This window comes from Eucalyptus grandis, chromosome 8 (assembly GCF_016545825.1).
Source record: "Eucalyptus grandis isolate ANBG69807.140 chromosome 8, ASM1654582v1, whole genome shotgun sequence".
In the NCBI taxonomy this organism is placed as follows: Eukaryota; Viridiplantae; Streptophyta; class Magnoliopsida; order Myrtales; family Myrtaceae; genus Eucalyptus; species Eucalyptus grandis.
In genome coordinates this window covers 42,689,728-42,712,605 of record NC_052619.1, presented here as the reverse complement: position 1 = coordinate 42,712,605, position 22,878 = coordinate 42,689,728, and the positions used below count along the sequence as shown (strand labels likewise).

General features: G+C 40.2%; 1 protein-coding gene across 1 annotated transcript; it reads left to right on the top strand.

Annotated features, from left to right (window-relative positions):
• Positions 1-379: 379 nt before the first annotated feature.
• LOC120287247 (spidroin-1-like) lies at positions 380-9,382 on the top strand. The gene is made up of 2 exons (XM_039299978.1): positions 380-511; positions 8,714-9,382. Exons 1-2 carry the CDS (start codon positions 380-382, stop codon positions 9,380-9,382), a joined length of 801 nt encoding a protein of 266 aa, XP_039155912.1.
• The last annotated feature ends 13,496 nt before the right edge of the window (positions 9,383-22,878 follow it).

Sequence of the window (22,878 nt, the reverse complement as noted above, 5' to 3'; positions counted from 1 at the left end):
GTCGTGGCCGAGTCACGGCGGAGAGATCGGAGTGGCGAAACAAAGGTGGCAAGCGTGGGTGCAGGCTGCCGGTGGTGGGTCGCTCGGGACTCGGCAACAACGAACCGGAGGCACGCGAGTGCGGGCGGCAGCAGCGACGGCAAACGGAACCAGCTTACGTGACGGAGGTGGCCGGGAAAGGGCCCACAGGTTCGGAGCTTCGGAGAGGCGCAATGCGGGCGGCGAAGAGATCGGGCAACAGGGGAGCCCGGAACGGAGAGCGGGGGGCAGCCGTGGCTTCGCTGGCCTCGTAGGTTGTAGGTGAGGCGAGCGGGGACGTCGTTTGCTGGTCTTCGGCTCCGGACAGCGTCGGCACGTCGGGCGCCGGGTTGAGCGGGCAATGAAACGAAGCGGAACCGGTGGCTTGGGAGGAGCGGGGGCTGGCGGTGCGAGAGCTTCGGTCGTCGGAGGCAGCGGGCGGAGGCGCGGCTGGGTGAATGCAATGGCGCAGTGCGGGCACGGCGGTGCACCGGTGAGGAGGAGCTGTCGGTATGTGGGCAGCAAATTCCGGCGAGTGCAGGGGAAAAGGATGAACAGTAAACGTCCAATCCCCCCTGCCGATTACACTTTCGCTTTTGCTTTTCCCCTTTTTTTTTTTTTTTTACTTTTTCCTTCTTTTCTCTCTCACCTGACACTCTCTCTCACTTGTCTCTCTCACCCTCTACCGAAGACTTCACCCTTTTTTTTTTACTTTTTCCTTCTTTTCTTCTCTTTTTCTCTTCAATTTACTATGTTTTGGACGAACAATGAAGAGAAGCTCCCCCTTCGCTCGGTTCTGAAGCCTCGCATTTTATAGCGAAAGTGCTCAAAGTTGTTGAAGATTTGCAAATATTTGCTCAACCATCCAACAGTAAAAAGGCTCCAAAATCACACAATCGATTTTTTTTTAAAATTTTGAAATGAAGATATGTGTTCAACAAGAAAAACAATTCATTATTTCTTTTGTAATCTCCCTCCACAAACCCAAATGTTTTATTTTATTTATTATCCTCCATTTTATTATATAAAAAATAAAAATCCTAAATTAGGTGTCAACAGCTGCCCCTCTTTGAAGGGAAGCTCGTAGAGGTTTCCATCAAAGATAAATGACACCTAAATTTAGACCATGCAGAATGAATGCAAAATGAATATGAAATGCATATGCAAATGTTAATGACCTCTTTTTCAAATAAATTTAATTCTTTTTGAAATGCAAGGTTATGCAATAATGCAATGATTTGGTCAAGAACGTAGATCCCAATGTGTCTATGCTCAATGAAATGCAAATGCAAAATGAATGCAAAATGAATATGAAATGCATATGCAAGTGTTAGTGACCTCTTTTTCAAATAAATTTAATTCTTTTGAAATGCAAGGTCATGCAATAATGCAATGTAAATGCAATGATTTGGTCAAGAACGTAGATCTCAATGTGTCTATGCTCAATGAAATGCAAATGCAAAGAAGAACACGTACCTATCATACTTATTTGGAGATTCAGAAAAGTATTATTAGGTGTGAAATGATTCCTATGAGACCTGACAAACATCTGGAAATCTCTTCAGATAATTGAAAGGCTCAAAGTCTTCAGGGGATCTGGAACTCTCATCAAATCCCAAACACCTGGAAATCACATCAGATGTTTGAAAAGACAAATACTTGGAAGTCACATCAAGCATTTAAAGATTCAAATATCTGGAATTCATGCTGGACATTTGAAAACATTTACTAAACATCTGGAAATCACATCAGACGTTTGGAAGGACAAACACTTGGTATTACATCAAGCGTTTAAGGGTTCAAATATCTGGGGTTCAAACTAGACATTTGAAAATATTTACTAAACATCTGGAAGTCACATCAGACGTTTGGAAGGACAAACACTTGGTATCACATCAAGCGTTTAAGGGTTCAAATATATGGGGTTCACACTAAACATTTGAAAATATTTTACTAAACATCTGGAAGTCTCATCAGATGTTTGGGAAAACAAGCACTTGGTATCACATCAAGCGTTTAAGGGTTCAAATATCTAGGGTTCACACTAGACATTTGAAAATATTTTACTAAACATCTGGAAGTCTCATCAGACGTTTGGAAAAACAAGCACTTGGTATCACATCAAGCGTTTAAGGGTTCAAATATATGGGGTTCACACTAGACATTTGAAAATATTTTACTAAACATCTGGAAGTCTCATCAGACGTTTGGAAAAACAAGCACTTGGTATCACATCAAGCGTTTAAGGGTTCAAATATCTGGGGTTCACACTAGACATTTGAAAATATTTTACTAAACATCTGGAAGTCTCATCAGACGTTTGGAAAAACAAGCACTTGGTATCACATCAAGCGTTTAAGGGTTCAAATATCTGGGGTTTACACTAGACATTTGAAAATATTTTACTAAACATCTGGAAGTCACATCAGACGTTTGGAAAAACAAACACTTGGTATCACATCAAGCGTTTAAGGGTTCAAATATTTGGAGTTTACACTAGACATTTGAAAATATTTTACAAATTGGTACTTGGAATTCTCATCAAGCACCAAGATGACCGAACAAACTCGGGGTTTCAAAGACAATTTTTTTGGTCTTTGAGGAAAAATTCAATGATGGCTTTATCAAGCTTCTACTGGAAAAATTATCACAAGGACAATTTTCAGTTATAGTGTGAATCTCTTGAACATGCTAAATGAGACGCTTTTGGTGTGAAAGGCTTTTTCACTCGCTCTCATTTAGGAGGGGTTATTTGTCCCGACCATTGATGCGGGAATATATCACTCAATCTTGTCATCATCTTATCGACAAGAGTTCAAATTTTCTTGCAATCAGTACGACCTTACCAATCTGAGAGGTCTTTAACAGGTACTGTAATGTGGACTTGGTCAATGGCTTAACAAAGGGATTCTTTGGGTCAAAGCAATTGAAAGAACTATTCTGTAATCATCTTCGGGTTTACAAGTCAAGAACCTTGCAAAATGAGAAAGAAATAATCTTGCTCGCACTTCTTCGAGCAATGCTTAAAACATATGAATTCCTATGTTAATTCAAGTGCCATAATCTGAAGAGACTTTGTAAGGGACGTAATATAGGCTTGGCTCTTGGGTTTGAGAAACGAAAGGATCGTTAGGCTCAAAGATGTATGTAATGGGTAAGAGTTGGTGATCATCTTGACATTACCACTAGTTTTCTTCGCCACTGATTGTCTTCTTGACAAATTTCTTTATTGGCTCAAGAGTTTATCACGATGCCAATGATTATTCAACTGAGATCATTTTCTTTGATGATAGGCATCGATCGGCACACTGCTCTTTTTCATGCCCCCAATTCATCGGTCATTTCTCTCTTCTTTTCACGGGCATTGGCCTTGCTTTTACCAGGCACACTGCTTTTTCTTGCCCCTTATTTTTTTGCATTTATTTTCTCTGGACTCACACAGTTTTCTTTCATCAGCATTTTAGACCATGCTATTCGAATGATTGTCTTTCATCTTGCCCCAGTGTGGGGGATGATCACCAACTGGGTTTGACATGAAATGAATTCATAGGCTCAAGTGGGCTATGCAAATGATATAAGTGTGTAGGATAAAGAAAGAACTGCTCTTCGTCATCCTAAGGCACTTAAATTATCACATGAATTCAATGTAATAGCACAACTTGAAGATTGATGCAAGTGAAAGTAAGAAAATTTCAACTCATTTTCCTTCTCCTTCAATGTCAACTTACCTCCATTTGCCCCAATGTGGGGGTGGTTCTTGACAGGGGTAGTATGAAAGAAATTCTTCAAGTATTTGGGCTCAAAGAGGGGTTAAACAAGGGTTCATAGAGAAATGAACTGCCCCTCGTCATTTTAGTTGTCGTACTTTTCGCAAGAAAACTCTTCACCTTGAAATACAAGACGTTTTCATACTCACCTCACAATGTATAAACAAGGGACTGTGTATGGGATAAAGCTTGCTTTTCACACCTCATTTAGCATGTTCAAGTAATTCGACATCTTTCACTGAATTATCCATTTTGATAAATTTCAAGTGGAATTGACAAATTGCACAATATCATGTGGAAGCATTCTATAATGACAAAAAGGCCATGCTCTATCAAATCATAAAGTCAAAGCTGTTAAGTGTCTATGTCTTGCCCCTCTTTGCAAAGGAGCTCATAGAGATTCCTTAAATGTGCGCAGAGCTACACCTGAAACATAAAGCAAATAATTAAATGAAACAAACATGGTAAATTAGATGTATGCTGGAAGATGATTTTATTTTGAAATTTTTTTTCAAGGGAACATGAAGAAGCCCGGCCTTCGAATTAGCTCATTGCCGTTTTCTTTTTGGTAGGATTTCATCACAGGGCTAGTTTGGTATACTTCAACATGCCCTTAAAACATGAAAAATCTCCATGCATTTTATTGGATGAAAAGCAAATTACATTATTGAAATAAGGGAAATCCTAGAATTGAAAATGCAAATATGCAAATATGGAAAGCAATAAAGACTCCTGCGAGAGAGTGTGCAAATAATTAAAATTTTCCTACTCTCGAGCTTTGTCGATGGCAAACACTAAATTCTCTTTGAATAGTTTAGTCATTCCCTTGAGTGCATCATCAGAGCTCTCAATCTTTGGAGGTGCGGGATCATCTATGCCACCCCATCCATCTGGGATGATATCCTGTGGGTCGAAGTAGGAGCTGGGAGGAGCTGAATACTTTACATAATAATCGAATTTGCCACTTGGTTGCCCTGGGTGTCCATCACTTCTTTATCTCTCAAATCGACCACGGGAGTATGTTGTGGTAACACCACTTCAACTTGCGGAGCTTGTGGGGCAATGTTTGCTTGGAGAGAGTCGATTTGCTTAGAGAGCTGCTCAAGAACATTCAGGACTTGCTTCATCTCTGATTCAAGAGCAACACGAGCTTGTTCAGCAACACGTGTTTGTTCAGTGTTGCCAGCCATTGTTGTCCTAGAACGAGTACGGATTGGTGATCTTGGATTAGCCGTGTTGTCACCTGTCAATGTAAAATAATACAGTAAGTATCATAACAAATGAGATTGGTCCATGACAACGGTCAATTGCTTATTTTATTAAGTGAAATCAAATTCCAAAGACATCAACTTAAAATGCTAACATAACTCCCTAGGAAATTAAATTCCTAAAACATCAATCTAAGAAATTGAAATAACATCATAAAGCTTGAATTAAACTCTTAAATCTAGCGACTCTTTTCTATATACAATTGGGAGATCACAGTCTTTCGAAGCTTCTTGTTCTGTCGAACCAACTCAGAAATACGAGCTTCTTTCGTTTCCACCGTTTCTTCAAGATTTTCAATTTGTGCTTTACGAGTGGGCTTCATGGTCATTTCAGGTATCACGGGAAGTAGAGCTTGAGGGATCTCGTGATGATGGATATAATAATCCGAGGCATGAAAAATCTTCTCATTTCCTTTCAATCTTCTAGGCACCACTATTTTTTTCCGGATGGCATTCGTTCCATGCATTTTCAAGATGCTCGATCTCATCGAGGTATTTGTGATCCTTGTGCACGAAGCGGGCTTGAAACAGATCCACTTGGAGAGGAGGTGGGATATCTTGAAGCACTCGATCACGGCGGGCCACTCTATAAGGATAGTAAGATGTTGCACCAGTAATTCCCATCGTGGAATTGGATTATCTGTCTTGTGAGAGAAACGAGCCACGCTAACATGGAACCATTTAGCATACCATAGGAAGCCCTTGAGATCTGGATTTTTAAGAAAAGTCACCCAATCGGAAAATGATTTTCCGGTATATTTTTTCTAAGATTGAAAATCTCTTTATTGGGTAACTAGAATCATCAATTTCACCTCGACGCATGAAATGACCAAACTCCTTCATGTGAGAAAGAAACCAAATCTGTAAAAGCTCGGAGAGGCATTCATGACTTTTTCTCCATTTTGTTTAAAACGGTTGAGGGATAAAAATGTCTCAGCTAAGATCATGTTTATAAAATTACCCATGCAATCGAAGGATTAATAGCATTTCTTCGATGAGGAAATATTATAAGTCCAAAGAATGCTAAGATGAATATCCTACCCTTTTGGCGCATTGAAGACTGATTTAAAAAATGATTAGCCAAAAAGGAGAAAGGGCATGCATTACAATTAGCTTTCAAAACTTTCTTAACCTCATCAGTTTTAATTCTTAAAAATTGAGATAAAATTGATGTGGGTTCCATACCAAGAGGTGGCTTAACAAGTTCAGTCTCAAGGGGCATTCCTATGATGACGCTATACTCTTCCAATGTTGGAGTTAGCTCATTCTTACCGAAAATAAATGTAGCCGGCTCGGGACACCAAAAGTGTGATATAGCTTGCAAAACACCACTATGGACTCCGATATCCAAAGGGGGATGAGCCGTCCCAAGATCGACTCCACATATTCTTGACCTTCTTTATTTAAATTGTTCCACCACCCTCTGAGCTCAATCTTGGGAGTTGGAACGAATTGAACATCGGATCTCCCCATTGCATATAAAATAAGACCGACGACGAAACCTAATGTCATGGACCAACGAAATTGCAAGTAAGTAAATTGCAATAGCGAGAATTTAAACAACTTACTTTTACTGGGAAGAGATGACAATCACATAGACACACGTATGAAATGTGGGGCTCGAGTTCTAACTAGATGGCTTAACAAAATAGAGCTAAAAGGATGATCTGACCGTTGCGGTCTCGCATTAACGTGTCAGGTCCTCCTAACCCCGGCTCAGTCGAATGGAATGTCTAATATCACGCAATCTCGCAGATATGGACAAACACATTCGACACCATGAAGAACTTTCGGGGAAGAGAAGGTCAACCTCTATATAGTAGTCTCGCTTTAGAGGAAGTATCATTCTCAACACCATCCTAAGAATCCTATCGCAGCCCAAGTCCGGCAGCAGGTTGTGTGTGCAATAGTGTAGTGCTAAAAACAATAAAACATGCACAACAGTTTAATTGCAAACAACACTTCTATAATTTAAATTCAACTATTCATCCTTAACTCCAACCTACAAAACAAGGGTTAGCAAAGACTACTCCCCTTATACCTCCCATCTGCAAAAACATTTAACACTTCATGTTAGGAGCGTATCTTGTTTCCATGTTGCCAAACAAAATATTTTTCTTAAAAAATAAAACAGGCCTATGTCCACTATGAGTTTTAACTCTATCCCCAGCGGAGTCGCCAAGCTGTCGCGACCTAAATTTTCAGGGGCAATCCTAGAAGTTTAGGTTAATGGATTACTAAGTCCGAAGACTTGGCTCGGACCCTCCCAAGTCCTACCAATTGCGACTTGAAATTAATCTATTTAAACATGCAATTATATTCAATTTGGAGCCGCCACTAACCAATTAGGGTTGGTTAGAAACCCAAGTAAAGTATGGGAGAATACTTTACTTTTGCGAACCAGAGATTCAGTAGGTCCGGGGACATGATTACGCTAGATTAGTCTAACGCCCTTTCGGTACCTTTTATTTTAATTTTAAAAATTTGTTTTTGCAGGCAATGTTGATTATAAGCTACTAACATACAAATTGTGGTCATGCGGGTACACAATCAATAAAATAACATTCAATGAAAAATGCTAATAAAAATGCATGCCCTAAACATGATTTCTAAATGACAAGACACCTCATTTTTCTTTTCTTTTTTATTTAAAAAATGTTAATTATATGCAATCTTAATCTAAATTTAATATGCATGGATTTATTTTAATGACATGCGAGATGCAATTCATATGGTATGACTTAAACTTATCACTATATGTATGCAATCTAATTTTTATAATCCTAAATATGCGTATGCTACATGATATGTGATGAATGACATGATATTTCTACATGCATGCTCTTTTATGATTTTTTTTTTTTTTTATGATGATTCATTTTTTTTTATGCATATATGCAACCTATGCTAAATAATGATGATATGAGATTAATTATGAATTAACCTATTAACTAACCAAGGAAATGACTTTTGTGTTTTCTTCTTCTTTTTTAATATGACTTAATAATTCTTATTTAAAAAATAATATAACGATGGAATACTAATCTTTTTTTTTTATTTAAAAAAAAAACTACATGATGGGAATATTGAAACATTAATCTATGACCTACTAACTAGAGTGCAACATGTGGTGTGATTTATATGACCTAAATAACATTTTTATTTCTTTTTTTTTTTTTTGTTTTATTAAAGGAAAATCATCCTAATTCTAAATGAATCTTACAAAATGCAAAAGCTTTAAATATGAAATGCATATGGACCTAAGTACTTAAATTCTAGATATGCATAATATGTGAGAAGCAAATAATGATGATGCACCAAAATATAATTCATCAATGTATATCAATGACATATATCTTAATATGAATCAATGATGCAAAGAAATTCATGAATTTCGCCATAAAAAGTTGAAATAATCAAAAATCTAACCCGACGTCTCGCGGGTCAATATTTTTTATTATCATAACTTAATATGACAAATTTCCTAACGATAAAAATAAATCAAAACAAATCAAGTTAGAATATATAAAAAAACATGAAATCAAATATCTAGAAAATCACCTAGTCCAACTCACGGTTGGCTTGAGGAATGGCGAGGAAGCAGTAATGGCTGAAGTGCAATGGTGGCTCGCCAAGGGTGATGGGTCCTGGTGATCGGAGCCGGGGTGGTCGTCGAGCTCCGGCAAGAGCGGAACTCAACCACCGGACCAGATAGCGAAACAGGGAAGCAACAGTGGTGGTGCCACAACAAAAGGTGCTCGGGCTCGGGCGCGAGGCACCGGGTGGTCGCGGACGAGAGGTGCCGTAGGGGGCGTCGTGCACCAAGCGGAGACGGAGCAGCGCGGGCTGGCGGGAACAGCGTCGTGGCCGAGTCACGCGAGAGATCGGAGCGGCGAAACAAGGTGGCAATCGTGGGTCCGCAGCTGCCGGTGGTGCGTCGCTCGGGACTCAGCAACAACGAACCGGAGGCACGCGAGTGCGGGCGGCAGCAGCGACGGCAAACGGAACCAGCTTCGTGACGGAGGTGGCCGGGAAAGGGCCCACGGGTTCGGAGCTTCGGAGAGGCGCAATGCGAGCGACGAAGAGATCGGGCAACAGGGGAGCCCGGAACGGGCGGGGGGCAGCCGCGGCTTCGCTGGCCTCGTAGGTTGCGGTGAGGCGAGCGGGGACGTCGTTTGCTGGTCTTCGACTCCGAACAGCGTCGGCACGTCGGGCGCCGGGTTGAGCGGGCAAAGTGAAACGTGTGCGGAACCGGTGGCCGGGAGGAGCAGGGCCGGGCGGTGCGAGCTTCGGTCGTCGGAGGCAGCGGGCGGAGGCGCGGCCGGGTGAATGCAATGGCGCAGTGCGGGCACGGCGGTGCACCGGTGAGGAGGAGCTGTCGGTATGTGGGCAGCAAATTCCGACGAGTGCGGGGAAAAGGATGAACAGAAACGTCAATCCCCCGCCGATTACACTTTCGCTTATGCTTTTCCCCTTTTTTTTTTTACTTTTTCCTTCTTTTCTCTCTCACCCTCTACTGAAGACTTCCCCCATTAACTTTCTGCCACCGTACTTCTTCTCTTTTTCTCTTCAATTTACTATGTTTTGGACGAACAATGAAGAGAAGCTCCCCTTCGCTCGGTTACGAAGCCTCGCATTTTATAGCGAAAGTGCTCAAAGTTGTTGAAGATTTGCAAATATTTGCTCAACCATCCAACAGTAAAAAGGCTCCAAAATCACACAATCGAATTTTTTTTTAAATTTTGAAATGAAGATATGTGTTCAACAAGAAAAACACTTCATTATTTCTTTTGTAATCTCCCTCCACAAACCCAAATGTTTTATTTTATTTATTATCCTCCATTTTATTATATAAAAAATAAAAATCCTAAATTAGGTGTCAACAAAGGGTTATGCCAATGATAGCATGTATCAACTAATTATCAATAATAATATTTCTAATTCTGCTTCTATTGTCGAGTCTTCAATTTTATGGCATAGTAGTTGGCACATATAAATATTCGTTATTTGAAGAATATGAGGAAATTAGACTTGATAAATTTCAATGGCGAATTTGATAAATGTGAAATATGTGCTAAGTCAAAACTTACTAAGAAACCATTTCATAGTGTTAAAAGAAATTTGAATTTATTGGATCTGGTTCATAGTGATATATATGAATTCAATGGTATGCTAACACGTTGAGGTAAAATGTATTTTATTACCTTTGTGGATGATTGTAGTAGGTTCTTATATGTTTATCTCATAAGATCGAACGATGAAGCATTTACCATGTTTAAGAAATATAAGGATGAAGTAGAGAATCAATTAGAAAAGAAAATTAAAGTTCTACGATCAGATAGAGGTGGAGAATATTTCTTAAATGAATAATCTTCATTTTGTGAAGAACATGGTATTATTCATCAAGTTTCGGCAACATATACTTCACGGCAAAATGGTTTAGCTGAAAGGAAAAATCAATCTCTTGGAGAAATGGTTAATTGTATGCTTTCAAATTCAAAGTTACCAATTAATCTTTGGGGAGAAGTATTACTTACGGCATGCTATATTCATAACAGAATACCTTCCAAGAAAAATGACATGATCCCTTAAAGTGACATGGAAATGTAGAAAGCCAAATTTGTCATATCTTAAAGTGTTGAGGTGTTTGGCATACTACTAATCTCCAGATCCTAAGAGAACAAAGCTCGGTCCTAGAGCTATCAAAAGTATTTTCGTTGGGTATGCTGAAAATGGTAAAGCTTATAGGCTTCTTGATTTAGAATCCAATGTTATTGTAGAATCAAGAGACGTTGAATTTTTTGAGAATAAATGTTTCACAAGTTCTGAAATTATTGAAAATAATTCAAGATCTATGGAAATTCAAAGTGATTCTCAAGAGAAAGAAACGAATGATTCTAAAGACATTATTAAACTAAGGAGAAGTACTAGAGTTAGGAAAATAAAATACTTAGGTCTTGATTTTATTACCCATGTTTTTCTTGTTGAAGGAGATTGAGATAATAATGTGATAAATAAATACCCTTTAGTATTAAATTTAGAAGATGATCCTAGAAGCTTTGATGATGATATGTCTTCTAGAGATGCTTTTTTTTTTAAAGAAGCTGTGAATGATGAAATGGACTTAATTATGTCTAATAATACTTTGGTATTAGTAGATTTACCGAAATGATCAAAACCTATTTGGTGCAAATGGGTTTTTAGGAAAAAAAAATATCATTCTAATGGTTCTATTTAAGCTTTTAAAGCTAGGATTGTAGCCAGGGGATACAGACAAAATGAAGGAATATATTATTTTGATACATATACTAATGTTGCACGTATAACTTCTATTCGAGTTCTTTTTGCCTTGCTTCCATTTATGATCTTTGTGTTCATCAAATGAATGTTAAGACTGCTTTCTTAAATGAAGACTTAAATGAGGAAATTTACATGAAACAATCGGAGGGTTTTGTTATTCCTAGAAATGAAAGAAATATATGTAAATTGATTAAGTCTCTTTATGGACTCAAGCAAGCTCCTAAGCAGTGTCATGAAAAGTTTAATTCGGTTATATTGTCAAATGGTTTCATCAATGGTAGTGCCGATAGATGTATATACTCTAAATTCACTAAAGACTACGGTGTCATAGTATGCTTATATGTTAATGATATGCTTATCTTTGGAATGAATATGACTGGAATTAATGATATTAAGAAGTATCTAACTTCTATGTTTAAAATGAAGGATTTTTGTGAAATAGATACTATCTTAGGTATTAAAGTTAAGAAACATAATGAGAGTTATTCTTTAAGCCAATGTAGTTATGTTGAAAAATTATTAAATAAATTTCAACATCTTGGTTTTAAAGAAATAAGTATTCCATTTGATTCTAATATTAAATTAAATTATAATATTAGTAGATCGATTGCATAACTATAATATGCAAGTGCTATAGGGTCTTTAATGTATGCGATGCATTGTACTAGACCTGATATTGCTTATTCTGTATACAAGTTGAGTAGGTATACTAGTAATCAAGTACAGAACATTGGAGAGCTATTACTAGAATTTTCAGTTATCTTAAGCGAACTAAAAATTTAGGATTGTTCTACAATAATTATCTGTCTGTATTAGAAAGATACACTTATGCTAGTTGGATTACAAGTGTGGGAGATGAGCGTTCCACTTCGAGATGGATCTTCACACTAGCTGGAGGTGTTGTGTCTTAGGCGAGCAAGACATATGGTAACAACGACCTCACAGAAAATGGGGCTGAAACCCTTTTATTGAAATCACCAATAATGGTAATCCTATCTTTTTCTAAAACATCACTAGTTACAAGATTTAATAGGTAAGAACAAGTTATTGAATGTGATTGTTTGATACTGACATAGCCCTAATGTGAGAAGTCAGTATCGTATGTTACGTTTTGTAGGTTGAATTGAATTCTTAATGAAGTATGATACAAATTTGTAGTGTGTTGATAGTAACAGAAGCACATGGTAGAAACTTCACCTATATGAGCTTAGAAATGGTGCCACTTCTTACGAAAGTTAGGGTTACTTTTTAGAGAGCTCATGAAACGGGATCAAGTATAAGGCCGTAATAGTGTGGGGTAATATAGAACTTCTCATTGAAACAAGAGGTTAGTGTATGTGCGATATGTCCGGTTCTATTACATAAAAGTACAAGTTTAAAGCCGAGCTACTTGTCACTTTGATAAAGCTTTGATATACTTGCATTAAATAAAGGTTAACTCAAAAGAGACCTTTATGTATGTATATTAATCTTACTGAAAATTTGGTTGTACGGTTTTTTAAAATTTTAATTTTGAAATCTTTGTTTTACAAACAAAGTGGGGGATTGTTTGAGGTTTGTTTGTCAAAACAAGATAATTGCGTTTTCCTTGTCCCACATAGAAAAAGTGGGAGGAAGTGAGCCAATTTATAAGTGTGGGATTTCCTTGTATAGCTCAAGGAATGATTGGGTGAGGCTAGACCCCACCATATCCGCGTGCGGATGCGCGATTATTTGGCACACTTAGCATTTGGCATGCCCGCGGTTTAATTAGCACTAACCCCTTTTGTTATTTTATTTTATTTTTTGGTTATGTTATTAATTTTTAATCAATTTAAATGTTTCCTTTTGTTTATGAGAATTTTCGGACCGAAAAACAAAATATAAAAGTGAAAATTCAAAATTTTATTTATTAAAAAATTATTATTATCCCGAATTTTGTTTGTGTCTTTTAAGACAACTTTTGGAAAAATTACTTAATCAGTTTGCAACTTTTCCCGAAGGGTTGCGATTGTTCGGTTTTCAGCTTCTTATGAAGGGACGCATTTGTTAATCCGATCAATTTTTGAAATGACGTGTTTGTTCTTTTTTTTTTTTTTTTTGAAATTTTTTACGAAGAGTTGCATGTGTTTTAAGACTGTTTTATATATACTTGTCATTTTTGGAAGAAGCAATATGATCATTTTTCTGAACCTTCTTTCAGGAAAACTGCAACTAATTTTTCGATTGTTTTCTATAGAGACCTTGGAGTAATACTATAATTGCTATTTAGTATTCTTATTTAAGACTTTGTTATATCCTGGAGGATTTTTGCCGGTGACCATTAACAACTTTGTAGGGTAAATAAATTTTTAAAGAAAGTGATATCACGCCTCAAAATCCGACTTGAGTATTTTGAATATCCGTCTTCAATGTTCTACCCAATTCGAAGCCATATTTTCCCAATACTAGATCCTCCCACAAAGGTCGATGCGTAGAGAAGGAATGCTCGGCATAAATGAAAGAGACACAACAGGCCACTCCTGTCTCCAACCAGCGAAGCTTCCCATGAATCACCTGATCCGAGACCGATAAAAATTCAAAGGAAACTACAGTAGGATCCCAACCAACCCAAATCCTACTCCGATTGGAGTACTCAGAATTAGCCCTTCAGCACCAATTCGATAACAAATTCCTAGAAATGGCATTGAAGAGATTGTTGGGAACTTTAGTCTTTACTACCCCTATCAAAGACAACCGATTCGTCAAGGCAAAATTCCTCACTTATGTACATAAATATACAAAAGAAGGGCATTGCCGGCCCCCATCCGCACGACCGAGGGCCTCGGTCGTGTGGATCGATCATGAATGAACGAACCACGCACTTGTTTAAGAAGGGCAACAAGCCCCCTAATGTTCCAACAACTTATGTACATAAATATACAAAAGGAGAAGGAAAGAGCATTACCTCTTTTTAGAGGAGCTTCACTGAGTAGAAGGCAGAGATGTCCGGGTCGTCAAAGGAGGAAGATCTGGAGCAAGAGCAAGCAGCTTGTCTTGCATCGTCGAAGGAGGAGGATCCGGCACCACAACAATCCTTTTATCCATTACAAATGCCTTCGATGAAGAGCAAGGGGAGAGGAGGTCATCATTTGAAAATGAGATGTCCAAGCCCCCTGTAATCTCGTCAGGGCATAACACCGCAGTGTCTAACGGCTCCAACGGGGTGACAACTTCTTCCAAAGTAGTTGGAACAGCTTCAACCTGCTCCAAAATGATCAGAGGCCCCCTAGGGAGCCTGCATGAATAGGTATCAGGTACCCTCTTCTCCACAGCCGCGGTCTTGAGCTTTAAAGACCTCCCTTCATCGCTCGAGCTGACCGGACTGGACGAGATCACCTCCAAAGGTGGGTGGGCTTTTTTCTTCTTACTCTTGACCTGCTTTCAACCATGCTCTTGAGCTACGGGGGTCTTCGAAGCCTGGCCGAGGGGTCGAGCAGCGTACAAAAGAGGAGGAGCGGGAGCCTCCGAAGCCTGGCTGGGGGGTCGAGCATCGTCCAAATGAGCGGGAGCGGAATGGCCTTCTATTGAGGACACAAGAGGCCGAGCAGAGGTAGGGGCAGCACCACATTTATGACCAAAGACTCCACACTTGGAGCATTCAACGGGCCTCCATTGATAGTCCATAGTAATGGACCTAAAGACCCCATCAACAATCACTTCAACCGTCGAAACTCTCGGCTGATTAGTTTGGATCTCCATGAGCACTCTGGCAAAGGAAATCATCCACATGCTCTCAATTTGTTGATCCACATGAAGGGGTTTTCCAATGAAACTAGCTATTGCACTTATCGCCAATGCGAACCACAAGTTGAGGGGAAGGTTCTTGAGTCTTATCCACACCGAAATAAAGGATTGCTTAGCCTTCTTCAAATCCAAAAGGGGTTTCCATTGCTGCAAAATAAGGGGAATGTGAGTAATAGTGAGCAGTCCCCCCTCTAGGATCTTCCTCCGGAACACCGGATCCGAGACATGGAAATAGAAGAACCTTTGGTCATCGGCCAGCATATCAACTAGCTTCGTGCCCCAAGTATTCTTCAAAACCTATTCGGTCATCTGAAAATGAAGCATTTTCCCAACAAAAAAACCCCACCAAGAATTCATTCCATTTGGGATCCGAGGCCTGTAGTACCTCTCTCGTCAGATTAACTACCGCTTTCTCTCCCACAACAGCAGGAGAAACATAAGATAGCTCGTAGCCCTTTACGGCCAACCGCACCACGTTGGCCCATGACTGGGCTTGGGGAGGCCTAGAAGAGCTTGTTGGCTTGCTTGGGGCCCGCTTACTAGGAGCCCATACTTGACTAGGCCGAGAGATCGACCCACAACTAGCTCCATCCCCTGCCGAAGAAGACCTTCCTACGGGACGGGATTGTTGGCCTAAGATACCAGCTTGCCGGTCTCCAAATTTATGAGGAGGGGAGCTCAGCTCTTTCCCCCAACCAACACCTAGCTAGGGCTCAACCGAAGAAGATGCCATCGAGCCTAGTAGAAACCACAAACGGCCCCAGCGACTTGCTATAATTCAGCTAAAGTAAGGAGATCCTGCGTCCCTCCACAACCTCCTCGAAGCCCAAGTTCAGCTCCAGGCTAGCTTGAGCAACTCCGGTGAGTTGGACTTGTAGCGTCAAGTCAGGTGGAACAGGGTCGAGAAGGCACTAGAGACTCGACTTGGGGAAGAAATTCGGAGGATCGGGGAGAGATCTTCAATGGAGTGAAGGTGAAAACAACCAAGGGTTGCCTCTTTAGCCCATGAGCCTCGACGAACTCGTGAACCAGCTCGAACAGGGAGCAGACGAAGAGCAGCAACGTCGCCTTAGGGATCACCAGAACTCACACTAGAAGAAATACCGACCAAATCCCTTTGGTGAGAAGTTGGAGGGGGTTCAGACAACCCTCACTACCAAATTTCAGCTGAGAAGATTGGCTACAGCCACCGAGAGAAGCAGAACCAATATCAGTGAACAGTAGCCAAGTCGCTCGGCTTGAGAGAAACAGTAAACATTACCACTCGACCTCTCTCACACTGCTAGCATAGGACTTCTTTTATCCCTTACTTTTTCGAAATTTTTAAATGCTGTCATCTCAAGCACGTGTAATGTCTACTTGTGCTAGAATATATTAAAGAATAACTGTAAAGCTCTTAAGGGGGATTAAACTATCTCAAATTCTCCTATCCCGAGTATCTCTTGTACACATTGCTTGTACTCTTGTTTAATACAACTGAGTAGCACATTTTCTCCTGACCTATCCATGTCCTCGCTTTCTTACAAACCATCGGGCAAGCTGTACTGTGGCCTAGCATCTAGGCATTGCACGATTGAGAATGCTGGTTTACTAATCGTGACCGAGGATAATAATGCCACACCATTCTTTTGCACTAAGCAATGGCCTAGACTATGATATCTTATATCAAAGCATGAGTTACAGCGAAGATCTCGAAATCATGGTCATCACTCCAATGACCAGTGATTGAAGAAGGATTGTGTGCTTAGTATGTGACGGGCTAGCCCAACTGACAATGCGAGTGACTATTGACTAGAGCCACGAGTAATGCACCCAACTTTGAGATGGGTCGTGGGAATTTGCCAAAACATAGGGTTCATTCTAGCGTCCAAAACATGGAGCAAGATCTAGCGACCTTGCATCCGCACTCAAAGCTGACCAAAGTAGGAGTGGCTTCCATGTAATTCTTAGGTGATAAAATCCAACGGTGGTCCATGAGGTTCGACGAGGTCGCAGACAGGTCAACCATATGGTGAATTGAAGCAACAACTAAGGCATTAGTACTTTTTTGAGAATGGAGAGCAATACCCTTAAGAACATTGCATAGGCTGAAATGCAGTAACGGCATTTGAAAGTATATGTGGGAGTTTTCAGTACCTAATCTAGACATTAGTATAAAGGTCGATTCCAAAGTTTAATTGAGAACTAGACCCATCCATTCCAAAAACAATTTGGTAAGACCGGCTCGGTTTGATTCCCGAGTTGAATTGGCTTATTGATCATCCCTATTGGTGATTAATTTAAGCTTAAAATATGTGTTTGAGGGGTTTAGATTTTCTTAGAGAGAGAGAGATATTGTTGGCTCTTGTTATAATAACTTAAAGAATAATAATAACACATAGCAAAAGCAAGCCTAAAATAATAATACTAAAGCATAAAATCAATAGTTTGTCTAGGTGCAGTGCAACATTGGGGATTTATCAATTTTATGCAAACTACTTTGTGTTAAAATCACCTATATTGCCTAAAGTTTTGGATTTAATTTCCTTATAACACTTGTAGAATGTTTACGAGCTTTTGAATAGTTAGACCCCTCCACTCGTGGCTTTCATATTATAGATAAATATATATAAATTATGTATGTGGTAATATATATTTGGAATAATTACACAAATAGTTCTTGAATTTGACTAAATATGTAATATCATCCTTAAATTTTAGTTAGGAATCGCCACTAATCAGTTTATGGTAGGTCAATTAGACACCTAAGTAAAGTAATGAGAGGTTTACTTTACTCCTACAAACCATATATTTATGAATTCGGGGACTTGATTACGCTAGATTTCTCTAACGCTTTTTCGGTATCTTCCTCTTTTATTTTTTAAAAAATGTTTTACAAGCAATTTGAATTGATTTTAAATTTATTTCCTAACCACCAATTTAACATCAAAGAAAAACAATAAATAAGCTGCAGTATTTACCTCGTAACAACGAAAGTATTTGCAGTGTTAGCTTGAAATTCATATCAACTGATTTCTAATTAACACGCAATCATTCAATCTTTTCTTAAGGATTTTCACTTGTTTAATAAAATATAATTTATGTGCAATGCAATCTGATCAAATGACCTAATTCTAATGACGGACAATTTCTAATTAAATGGACCTAACAATAATCACTAAATGACATGCATTTCATGAACCTAATTCTATATGAAATACGCATGTGCGGTTATGAAATCAAGATATTAATTTTACTCATGCGCGATCAATTATTCCATTTAAAGCCTTATAGATAGAATACAAATTTATGTGCGGTTGTGAATCGAAGCTATACATCGGAAATTTCAATCATGCATTGGGATATTTTTCAAACAAAGAAATAAAATATCAAAACTAAAATAAGATAAAATAAATCTACTAAATAACCCTACCTAGTAAAATAAATCAACCTAGTAAAATAAACCTACCTAATAAAATAAAATAAAATAAAATAAATCTCTACCTAGATTTGAATTTTTTTCCCAATATCCAGTAGATTGGACCACGAAGGAGGCTCGGCGCGGCTAAGGACGGTGCAAGGGCAGCGGCTTGTGGTGTCGCTGGTCACCGTCGGTCGGAGGTCCCGGTGGTCGGAGCTCCGGCGAAAGCAGGCTCGGGCAGCAGCGAGGGGGCAGCAGCAGGTCGCGGCAAAACCGGCGGAGTGTTGCTGTGGGCGTCGCTCGGCACAGGGGGACAAGGGATCAAGCGCTGTGCTGGGCTGAGAGAGAGCAGCGGCGGCGTCGTGACTGGCGGCAGAGCGGTGCGGCTGAGCGGACAGCGGCGCGGGAGCAGCAGCGGCGGTCGTCGGGGAACAAAGTGCTGCAGGCGTCTCGGGTGACTCACGAACAGAGCAGGGAGGAGCCGGGCTGACGAAGGCGGGTCGCGACAGCGAGGGGCGGAACGGCGAAGCAGCAGGGCGAAATTGCAGTGGGCTTCGGCTGCGGGCCGCGTCGGTGCGGGCGCAGCGCTGGTGAGGAACGGCTCCGTCGCTGCAGCGGCGATGGTGGACGCGGGGCGCGGAGCGACAGTGGAGGCGAACTGTGGAGGTGCGGCTGTCGCTGGCACGGTGGTGACCGGCGGATCGAAGACCGGCAGGCGGACCGGTGAGGGCAAGCTCGAAGAAGACGATGAACAGGAGCTCCTTTTTCCTGCTGCACCCTGCCAAGCGTCCCTCACTTGTCTCTCTCTCTCTGCTCTGTACTTTGCTGCTTTGTTTGACTTTTTCTGCCTTCTGCGCACCCCTTCTTTACGTCCCCTCTCCTTCTCTTTTACTTTCTTCAGTTATAAAGGCAAAGCCTTTTGCTGCCTTTGACCTCCCCAACGAAGGAAATTTGTTTTCCTTTTGAACTTCAATTTAGTCCCTTCAAAACTCGAGGAAAAAACCCCCAGAAAACCCTAAAAAACTAAGAAAGCAATTTTTCTCTTTTGACTTCAATTTTTCGACCTAAAGAACCCAGAGAAAGAAAAACTCCATTGTGCAGCCATATATTCAATGTGTAGCCATATATTCAATGTGTGGCCCCTCAAAACCCTACGCGAACAACCTATTTATAGGCCACTGATTAGGGTTTCAATTTTTTCAAATCAATATTCACAAAAATTCTTTTGCTGAACGCAATATTTGCTTTTCACATCTGCTTTATCCAAAAATTTATCATATCCCAGAAAAATTTCAAATTCCTATTTTTCACAAAATAATTTGTATCATTAATTTTTGGGCAAATTTGGTCGCTTCGTGAGCTTAGTCAGGCTTGTCAAGTTAAAGTTCAGAACCACTAATTCGAACCCACCCGTCACTGCTCCAATAAATAAATACACCCTACGCGAACAACCTATTTATAGGCCACCGATTAGGGTTTCAATTTTTTCAAATCAATATTCACAAAAATTCTTTTTCCAAACGCAATATTTGTTTTGCTGAACGCAATATTTGCTTTTCACATCTGCTTTATCCAAAAAATTTATCATATCCCAGAAAAATTTCAAATTCCTATTTTTCACAAAATAATTTTTATCATTAATTTTTGGGTCAATTTGCTCGCTTCGTGGGCTTAGTCAAGCTTGTCAAGTTAAAGTTTAGAACCACTAATTCGAACTCCACCCGTCACTGCTCTAATAAATAAATACAAAAAAAGTAAATTAAAAATAAATGCACTTAAATCTATATGCTATGCAATTAACATTTTTTCAAAGATAAAATTAATCCTTAATTTTTAATGCATTAAATTACTAAATAGGTCACCAAAATTTAAGTGTCAACAATGTGTTCTCAGTAGTCATTATTACAAGATTCAAGTTAAGACCGTTGATTGTTTTGGACGTGCAATTCGGCTGGCATAAAGTTTATTAATGTATACATATGCATTTTCAATTCTTAGAGCAATAACAAAGGAGATTGAAAATTTATAGTAGGAAACGGTAATCATATGATGCAATTCATTGACAATTAGGCGTATGGACAAAATCACGATAAATAAAAACTCAATTCCCTCCGCACCAGCTTTCTAGTAGAGAAAAAGTATGTGATATGGGAGAAATGCATCACCGTGGACTAGACAAAAAAATAGGACGTCACAGAAGTACTAGCGCCAAATTCAACATCCTCTTGTTCAATTCTTACAATTGCATTTGTCAAGGTGGAATATGAGAAATTATAATCCAAGTATCTGGGGCTTCGATCACTCTTTCCAAGACTTTGATGACCATCCAAATGGAAGGCCTTTTTTGGAATCAACTTGCAAGCACTACTCGGCAAGCCTCATCATGTTGATACGTGAGGTCCATTTAGTTGCACATCCTTTGCACATCTTCACTATTCTTATCAATCATATCCAATAGCCATCCTTTCCTCTTTCTATTAAAAGCTCTTAACAAGTGCATGTCTTCTTAATTTTGAGATTCATCGAAAACTTTCCTTCAACAAACTATCTCCAGAATTACCACACCAAAACTATAGACGTCCACTTTCTCAGTATTTGCTGCATGTAACCATTCTTGGGCCAAATACCAGAGAGTTCCCCTCGTTGTGGTCACAAGTTGGCTTTGGTCCGTATCAACTAGCTTAGACAAACCAAAATCTACAACCTTAGCATTACAATTTTCGTCTAAGAGAATATTTTGGGGCTTAATATCCATGTGGACTATGTTCCATCTACATTCTTCATGGAGATAACATAGGTCCTTGGTCATGTCACAAGTGATCTTCCTCCTCAGTTGCCAATCAAGCATGAATGACTCGTCTAGTTTATGAAAGATCCATTTATCTAATGACCCCTTGGACATGTATTCATAAACAAGCAACCTATGAAATTCCTCGGCACAAAATCTAAGGAGTTGTACCAAGTTGACATGATGGACATTCCCAATGCTCTCAACCTTGGCAAGAAAAGATCTCTTAGAATGGCACAAACCATTGAGGTGCTTGACGGCGGCTTTTGTGCAGTTAGCTAGAGTGCCTTGATAAACAACGCTAAATCCACCCTCACCAAGTCTCTTATTGAAATCCTCAGTAATGGCTTTTAAATCATTATAGGTTAATCTCTTTGGTGCTCGAGGTATCTGATCAAGATAGTCCTCCTCGGTCCCATCAGCGCCTTTTTTTTTTTTTCTAAATCGGTATTTTACGACCACGACAAGAAAGATGAAGGCTAGGAGAGATCCGAGGCTAGAAGTGATTATTGCCGTCAGAACGGTATTTGCCATTTTCCCGTTTGGATAATCAGGAGGCTCACTTATATTGGGAGGGACAGGAGGTCCATTTATATTGGAAGAAACAGGAGGTTCGCTTAGAATGAGGAATCTGAATTTCTTTCGGGGGATTCCGCACTTTAAGGGCAATTATCAATGGCGAATCTACCAAGTTTGTAATCGAAAATACCTGAGATGCTAAGTAGCAAGAACCTGAATAGTCATAGTAAACAGCCGCTGGAACAGTAGCTGGCACAAGCCTTTATGCAAATTCTCCTGATCTGTATTTCGGAGATCCGGGGCGTATGCCCTGCTGGTGAAGTAAGCAATCCCTTCGAGCTCTGAAAAGCTTTGAGATTGTGAAGCTTCACAAGACAAATGAACAATTTTGGAGCACCCAGCTCTAGGATCGATATCGACACTTGGCTTGAAGTAGGGATCCAGACAACTGCGGGTGCGTTTGGGAAGACTTTTGGGGAAAGTCTTTAGAAAATGCAAAGACCTTTGAGTTAAATGTGTTTTTCAAAATGCAAACTGTGTTTGGTAAATTGTAATTTAAAAGCCCTTTGTGAAGTACCTTTGAGCAAAATGGTGTTTGGAGGACAAAGGACTTTTGTGAAAAAAAAAATTATTAAAAGAAAAATAAAAAAATAAAAAAAATGAAAACCAGCAAGGGTAGGCGGCATCCGGCGGCCGGCGGTGACCCCCGGCGACCTCCGGCGACCCCGGATCTGGGCCGGCGAGGTCGCGGGCATCGCGCGACGCCGTTGCGACCTCCGGCGACCCCGGATCTAGGCCGGCGAGGTCGTGCGACGCCGTCGCGACCTCCGGCGACCCCGGATCTGGGCCGGCGAGGTCGTGCGACGCCGTCGCGACCTCCGGCGACCCCGGATTTGGGCCGGCGAGGTCGCACGCGTCGCGCGACGCCGCCGCAACCTCCGGCAACCCCGAACTGGGCCGGCGAGGTCGCGCGCGTCGCGCGACGCCGCCTTGACCTCCGAGAACCCCGATTGGCCGTCGCGAGACTACGCAACCCTCGCCCGAGGTCGAGGG

Bases quoted from the DNA above. Each gene is read 5' to 3' on its own strand.
- LOC120287247 (XM_039299978.1), top strand. From the start codon at position 380: ATGAAACGAAGCGGAACCGGTGGCTTGGGAGGAGCGGGGGCTGGCGGT. The intron at 512-8,713 runs GTGAGGAGGAGC...TGGTGATCGGAG, and splicing joins GCGGGCACGGCGGTGCACCG to CCGGGGTGGTCGTCGAGCTC.